The 8,792-nt window shown below is 31.9% G+C and overlaps 1 protein-coding gene across 1 annotated transcript; it reads left to right on the forward strand.

Moving 5' to 3' along the window:
• The first annotated feature begins 6,979 nt into the window (after positions 1-6,979).
• Positions 6,980-7,591, forward strand: LOC121121454 (N-acylneuraminate cytidylyltransferase-like). Its single transcript, XM_040716388.2, has one exon. The coding sequence runs from the start codon at positions 6,980-6,982 to the stop codon at positions 7,589-7,591; it is 612 nt and encodes a 203-aa protein (XP_040572322.2).
• Positions 7,592-8,792: the final 1,201 nt, after the last annotated feature.

The raw sequence follows: 8,792 nt of genomic DNA on the forward strand, positions 1-8,792 counted from the left end.
TTAAAACACGGTAAAAGACTGTACTTTACACATATATATATACAAGAAAATAAGAGAAGAGAAGAAGGGGAAGAAAACCCTAATACATTACAAAGGGGGAAGGGGTGATCCCCCATCCCCTTGAAGTTTTCAAGCGTGCCACTCGGGAAAACTAGGATATCAATTGGAAAATTTGATCAAATTACAAATTTAGTCCATTTTCATATCCCTATATTAAATAATAACAAAAAGATGATCCGGTACAGAGAGAAGAATCGAGAAAGAAGAGCCAAAAAAAGTGGAATCATTATTCATTGCTTCGTATGATTATTGAGTAAAGAACTTGTCAGATATAAGGAAATGGATCTAAAGTATGAGTAATTGAGAGAAAAGACAAAGATAGGAGCTGAAGAAGCAAAAGGACGCATATATTTATCGCGGTTCATTTTGGCCTTTTCAACAACAGGCAACAACGACCTACCCTTTCAAATAAAGAAGATGAGTTATATCAAGATGAAGAAAGTTTAGCTTTAGCTTTAGTAGTAATGACACCCATTCTTTGTAACGAAATTGTAGTTGTAAGTAACGAGTAACTACAAAGCTTTTCCTTTCTTTTCTATAATGTACAGCTCCAACTATAGAGAATATATAGAGTAATGAAGTTTTTAGTTGATGGCGCTGCAGTAGGGGATTATGAGTCAGCTGTTGTTGGAGGCATAGTCATGTTATGAATTGAATCTTGTTAGCTATTAATACTTATCGCTTATTAGTTATCAGTAACAATTAAAATGTTTTAATATTGCATGAATGGATAATGCCCTGCTTTTGCAATTTTGCCAGATGATAGATGAAACATTTTGGTTGAATAATTTACGTTTCAAACAAGCGCTAAAAGTACCGTTTTGAGAATTTATACGGTTATTCGACAATTAAATAATACATACAGTCCTAGACAAAAATGTATGATTTGCTTGAATTAAAAAAGATGCTATTGTCATGTCAATAGAAATAAAGGATTAAATATCACAAAGAAGGTAAATACAATACTTTATACAATTTCGTCAAATGATAGATGAAATATTTTGGTTAACTAATTTAAGTTTAAAAATAAAATATTAAAAAAAAAAAAGAATTATATACTTATAGTTATTTTCATCTTGAAAAATATCAGCCTTATTTTGGAAAAAAAAAAAACCAAAAGCAACACAAATATGAGCCATATTGGATACTTATTTGAATTATTTAATTCAATCATGAATGGATAAAGAACTTCTTTTATAATATCTGGGCAATACAAAATTAAATAAGTGAATAAATAATAATAGTAAAAATAAATAATAATTCCCGCCACGACCTTTTCATTCAAAATAATAATACGTCATAGCTCATATGTATGTCATACATAAAGTTATTCTATTCTAATAAAAGTATAAAGCAGGGGTCGGCAAGCTATGGCATGCAGAGGTATATTTACTGGAACGCGCAAAATGCAACATATTTCCGTAGTTTGTGTGTTTTTTATTGTTGATAATTGATGTTGAAGTTGGCACTCCATGTCTCAAAGGTTGCCTACACCTGGTATAAAGTATTGTATGATCATTGATCACTCAATGAGTAGTAAGAGAAAAGGAGAGTGCAAGCCTACAAACTCAGGCCCATATTTTAAAAAAGGAGAGGGATAATAAATACATGATCCTAGTAAAATTAATTTCAATTCAAAAAATATTTGTACTACAATTTGGAGCCAACAAAGAATTCAGAAGCTTTATGTAGGCACATATTAATATTACATTTTTGAATCACGTGTTTCACAGACAAAATAGCCTTTAACTTAGACAATCTTTTCAGCTATCAGAATTACTGTCTTTAGATCCTGGTTTACACCCAAAAAATTTAAGTGATGCCCAGCGCTGATATTTAATAGCTAAAGGCCCATATCAGCCAAAACTAAAGAACAATGCAATTTCGACACAAAAACAACAACAATTTCCTGTTCTAAGGTACAACGAGTTTCCGATGATAGAGTATAGTATCGATCAATATGCTGCATATTGCTTTGCTTGCTCTCTCTTTCAGCCGCATAATAGAGAAAATACATGGGTGAGAAATGGTGTATCATCCTGGAGTAAGATGAAAAGTGTCGGGATGCCAAAGAAGGGCAAATTAAGTGTGTCCTTCTCATCCAAGGATCATAGAGAAACCATAGCTATTCTTGCACAGTTTTCAGATCCATCATGCCCCGTTGATGTGCTTGTTGATAGATCTTGTCGTACCCTATATATTTAAGAAGAAGTAGAATGACTTAAGAATACTAGAGTTGTTGAAATTTTAATGGATGTTGTAAAAACGTTAGCTAGACAGAACATCTCCTTTCGTGGAGATGGTCCTAATGAATGTAATAGAAGCTTCAACCAAATTTTAAATCTTATATTTCGACATTATTATTCGACGATGAAAGACTAGTTAGAAACCAGAAACGGGCGAGCGCATTTTGTTTCTTATATATCAAGTCAATCCCATATCGGATGATAGACATCTTGGGTAATGAGGTACGAAGGACGATTATAAACGAGATTAATGCAGAAGGAATGTTCGGAATATCTGCTGACACAACACCTAATCTTTTTTGTTATGATCAAATGACTGTTGTTGCGAGATACGTGAAAGATATGACACCTTATGAACGCTTGTTGTCTCTTAAACATTAAAGAGTAAAACTGGGGAGTATAAACCCAAGGATATTATTTCAGTAATATTGAACAACCAACTGTATACAAAAAAGATAGCTTCACAGTCAACCGATTTTGCAGCTACAATCCCTGGCAAGTACAACGGAGTACAACAAAAACTGCAAGAATTGATAGGACGAAATGTGACATCCATCCCGTGTCAGAGTCCCTGGAGCCACACTGTAGTTGAAAATGGGTGTAATGCAAATAAAAAAACTACTTCAATGTAGATAGTAGTAGAGTCTTTATACACAATCTAAGTATTATATTCGTAAATGATATTGAAACATTTTTTACACTTTTTCCATTTATATCTCCGTATTTATGTATATGTAACCTACATATACATATGTATTCCAGTCCCAGGAGTACATACTAGAAAAAAGGAGAGGGGACCTAAATATACAATACCTAAGTATACAAACTCAGGCCTATATTTCAAAAAAGAAGAGGGAGAATAAATAAATAACTCTAGTATTAGTAATTTATATCATTTTAAATAACCTACTTTTAAATTCAAACAGTTCCCGAGCTAGACCACATAACTTCATATTTAAGTAAAGTAAATAATAAGACAAATTTCAATTCAAAAAATATTTGTACCACAATTTGGAGCCAACAAAGAATTCAGAAGCTTTATGTAAGCACATATTAATATTACATTTTTGAATCACGTGTCTCCCAGAATAGTGAAGTAATGCACTATTATAACTAAAGGATAATTGAGAGTGTTATGTCCTGTCCCTCCTTTAAGAAATGCCTTATGACGGTCAGAGCAAAGGGCAAGGAGATAAATTTAATATGTTCTATCCTCTTTCCGAGTTACGACTCTGAATAGGCTTCCATTGACCATTTCGAAGAAAAATGAACTATGTTACTTCTAGGTCTTCTTACGTACAATCCCAATGTTGGTCATTAAAGATAATTGATTCAAATTCTTCCTTGATCTTTCTGAGTGGGATTACCTCCATATTTTTTAACACTTAATAATGATAGCTATGCAATTTTGGTGGCACTAGATCAAACATTATAATAAACAAACAAAAACAGAAAAAAAATCGAAGAAATGAAAAGAAAAAAGGAATAATTCTTCCGTCCTCTTTTTAGATGTTCTTGTTTAGTCTTGCTCAAAATATTCTTGTTTTGCTAATCATTGATTCCACACATCATGATCAAACAACAATCAAATTACATTTTTGAGGACAAAAGTATTTGAAAAGCAACCAAGAACATCGAAAATTTGTTAAAACTTCGTAACTTGTCAAAGACTGGATGGCTCGCTCGTTCTGAATCCATTTTTGCTTTATGGTTTAATTTTGACGAGTTAATTGAAGTATTAAGATTACTTTCTAGTTCAAATCGTTTCGATAAAAAAAAAACGGCATATATTGCAATATCTTTGCTTGATAATTTGCTATGCGTCGACTTTGTGATTTTCCTTATAATGAATTGAAAAATATTATGGAAAGGATTTACAAAATGACTAAAATCTTGTAAATGGAGGAACTTAACATCCTTGATGGAACTGATAATAATACAATCAACAGTCAAAAACTTGTCAATGATAAGAGATGGCACCAACGTTATGAATGAAGAAATTGTAGCAGGTGTAATATTTTTGAAGAAAATCGGTATTGCTGACCCTGAAGCTGAATTTAACAAGAAACATCGATGCAGAAAACAACCTTCACGATTTCATAAAAACAATGATACGGCAGTAAATTTATCAATGACACGATTTTACAGGAAATAATTTATTGAATTTTTGAATGCCATTATTGTGGAATACTGTGACAATTTAAAGAAAAGTCTTGATGTGTTGAAACTATTTTTCTCAATTCTAAAACCATCTTTTGCGGATCCATCAGTTTTAGATATTGACAGCCTTCTTGAATTCTTTCCAAAGGAGGTTAATAAAGATTCATATTCTCTTCAATCAGAATTTTACAACTTTGTTTCCCATGTAGCTTTTCTCAAGAAGGAACATGCAAGCTTTAAAGAAGTGCCCAACTTTTCTCACGTGAGGAAATATATATTTCTATTAATTAGATTGTGTTATCATCTTGTCTTGAGAATACCAGTAACAGTTGCAAAGGACGACAGAGCATTAAGTAGATTGAACCATATAAAAACTCATCTAAGAACTACAATAACTGATAGCAGTCTTCAATACCTAAAACTTTTGTCCTACGAGAAAGATTTGACTGATAAAATTGATTTATCAAGGATAGCACACTCATGGACCTCCTTGAAAACTCGTAGAATAAAGTTCCTTTAGGTTTAGTCATCAAATATTGTTAACACGTTATAAGTTAAGATATGTAAATAAAACATAAGTTACAAATTATGACTAATCTGATTATTTAGTACTAATTTGCAATATTCGTGCATTTTTGTCCTATTGTTCTTTTCTCTAATACTTATAATCCTAATTAATGTGTTTGTTGTTTAAAAAAATTTATACTAGTGGGATTTTTTTAATTACACCCCTCTACTAAAATTCCCTCGCAACGGCACTATCGATCCTCAATTATAGTCTGAGTCCAACAAGGACTTACTTACTCGATTTCTCAAATTGCAAAAGTTTCCTATACGTGCTCTATAGTCGTTACAATCCCAATTCTCAAACACCTCTAAAGTCTAAATTGTTATGTGTCTTAAAGCGTAGTCACTAGCCATTCTAGTACATCACTTAATCTTGTGAATAGTGAATGTCATCGGTGTATGTAAAGTGTAGTGTTGCAGTGAGAGATGTGTGCATTATCGTTCCTCGGTTAGGAGAAAATAAATTATGTTCGGAAACTTATTAATGAACCAAGATTAATAGAAATACAAGTTTTAATAACAAGGCCACAAAAAAGTGACTCAAGAAGAAGCACGTTAAGGTCATGGAGTGATCCAGGCAGTTTTTGGATCTCTTTCAATATTTATCAGTAGGCAAATTTACAAAATCGAAAGTGGATAAAATACTAATTTCATCCACTGTATAAATTGGAATAAAAAAAGATTACCATTAAAGTTTTACTTTCAAATACTAATTTGCAATATTTTCTTACCTTGCCAAATATTGAAAAATAATAAAAATTAACTATTGTTTATAATAGGAATCTTAGTTGAGAGGAAAAACGACCGCCTTCGAAGAAATAGTCTCATTTCATTTTTTTAGTATTCAATCATGAGGTAAGGTTATTTATAGACAATATTAAAATTGGAGAAAAATAGAAAATAATAAAAGAAAGTACAATTTAATTTTCTTATAAGTACAATTTCTACTACTTTTTACGCTTTCTTTGACATCTTTTACACACCTTTAATGATGAATATCATCTATCGCACGGAGTCAACAAGAAGAAACACGGCGTCACCTCACTAACACAAAAATATCCAATATATTTTGTTCTCAGATGTCCATTCCCTCCTCTCGCTTGATACGTCATGGCTATTTCAAATGTATTATCTTTGACAAATAAATAAAGTAATAACTAATAACTTACTCTATACGTCTTATGCTCCGTTTCCAAAAGAACAGGAATAAAATTTCTTGCTGATACCTCGTACTTTATAATATATATTAAAATATTGGCCATTTTATTATTTATTTGAATACATTTTGCCTATAATATAGAAATGCAAATTTTTAGCTACGCTTTTAATAGAATATTACTAAGCAATGTTATAATAAAGTATACTATGTATATTTTAATAATACGAAGTATATATATATATATATATTTCATTTTAAAAATGGTGAAGAAGTAATATAAGGGTGAGAGTCTGGGGGTTAATAAGAGAAATATTGCAGTTTGTATGATTGACTTATTTTGCTAACTATCATATGATTTTGGACCTTTTTTCTGTTTCTTTTCGGATGAAAGGTTGCGTTATACAATCAAGGTAAAGACATGGAAGTTGAGTAGCTATGTCATAAGGGTAGAAAATTAAAATGGTCTGAATAAATAGCTTGTTCGAGATCGCAGAATGAATAAATACGAATCCTGTCATGTAAATCAACACTGTTTCTTTATGTAAATTAAAAGTATTATGTTTTCCCTAATGATGGCATGTTTTTACAGAAATAGGCAAAACATCTGTGACAATTTTTCCAAGTGTTCATATTGACATAAATTGATATTTGATTGCAAAAACGATATCACCTAAAAATTAAGTCATATTTAGAATTCCTTTATCATTACTGTTCAAAAAAATTGACTGTAAAGGTAGGATACTCCTTTAGGAATTCAGAAATACGGATAACTGATTAGAACCTAATCATGAGCTGTACCGAAGAAACCAAAAAACCTCATTTGGCGGCTCTTATCCTTGCTCGAGGCGGATCCAAGGGAATACCCGGTAAAAATATTTACCCTATTGCAGGAAAACCACTCATCATCCGATCCCTTGAGCCTGCTATTGCATGCGGCAAATTCGACTCCATTTGGGTATCCACAGATGATGCCAAAATAGCAGAGGTGGCTCGTTCTGCAGGGTCAAAAGTTCAAGTCTTTGATCGATCTCCTGAAAATGCCACAGATGAATCATCCTCTATAGATGCTGTGAATGAGTTCCTTGTTGCCCATAAAGAAGTTGACATTGTTGGCCTCATTCAATGTACAAGTCCCTTTATTCAAGAGAGTTTCTTGGAGCGAGCCTGCAATCTCATTACTTCGGACACATATGACTCCGTCTTTGCTGTAACTCGTGACAAAAAGTTTCGATGGGTTGATGATGAAGAATGCATTTTCCCTCTTAACTTTCGTCCCAAACAGAGAAAGAGGAGACAGGATATGACTGGGGAATTGGTTGAGAACGGCATGTTTTATTTCACTAAAAGGGAGTTCATTGAGAAAGGATATATCCAAGGGGGGGAGAATGTTCTACGTTGAAATACCTCCAGAATATTCAATTGAAATTGATAGCGCTTTTGACATGTTTCTCACTGAAACCATGATTCAAAATGAGAAAAAATAATCCCTTTTTTTTTTCAAACATTGTGATTTAGTATTTTCTATTGTTTTTGGTTGATATCTTGTTTTTTGTATTGTGATATTATTATTTGAATCTTTTAGTCAATTCTTCAAAAGTTTATTTTACTTGTTTGTACAACTTAGAAATAAAATATACTCTAAAGAGTATTGTTACATATGTTTGCATTGTGTTTTTTTTGGGTTGACAAACAGAAGAGTGGCAGTTCATTTCCTAAGCTGCTATCATTATTATTTAATTCTTGAGGAGTGAATTTCCGTTTCGTCAATAAAAAGTTATTTACCGATCTGGATTGAAGATTTGTGTGTGCTCATAAAAGGCAGAGTGGTAGAATTATAATTGTTGTTCCTTACCTAGGCATCAACGCCAGTTCCTAAAAGGATGGTTTGATCCTTACATTGGCAACACTGCATGTTATATGATTTTGGAGGGAGAAAATGAATTACTCCTATAAAGAAGAGAACCTTCTACATTCAAAATAGCATAAGTGGAGGGAAAAGATTAAAATCTTATTTGAATTCATATATATATTTATTGAGAGAATGATTGCTTCAGAGGGAGATACTAACACCACGACGACATATGAAAAAATGAACAAAAAAGAAGAAAGAGCACACGCAACAGCCGTTTTTCCTTTTCTAATTTTTAAAAGTAGTTTTTTCATTATAAACATGTCAACTCTAATTATTATATACTTATGCTCCGTTTCCAAAAGGACAGGAATACAATTTCTTGTTGATCCCTCATCTTATATATAATATATATGTTGTGTAAAAGTTGTGAAGTCTCTACAAGTTACAACTTGATTAAACAAATTGTACAAGTGACAATTTCTCCGTATTCAAATGCAATATTGAATCACAGCATGGGTCATTCTAATTACTAACTATACATTGTGACCATCATTTCCTTTTGACTATTAAAATTACATGGTTATTATGTGTTTATGACTAATATAACTGTGAACATTTCAACTTTATAGTGTGCCACAGAATACAATATTATTTAAATGGTAAAAAATGGCACCATATATATTGATCATAGATGAAATATTGAATAACTGCATGAGCCCATCCCAAGTACTGTCAATCCTTATAAATA

The sequence above is a fragment of the Lepeophtheirus salmonis genome, chromosome 7 (genome assembly GCF_016086655.4).
Source record: "Lepeophtheirus salmonis chromosome 7, UVic_Lsal_1.4, whole genome shotgun sequence".
NCBI lineage: Eukaryota > Metazoa > Arthropoda > Copepoda > Siphonostomatoida > Caligidae > Lepeophtheirus > Lepeophtheirus salmonis.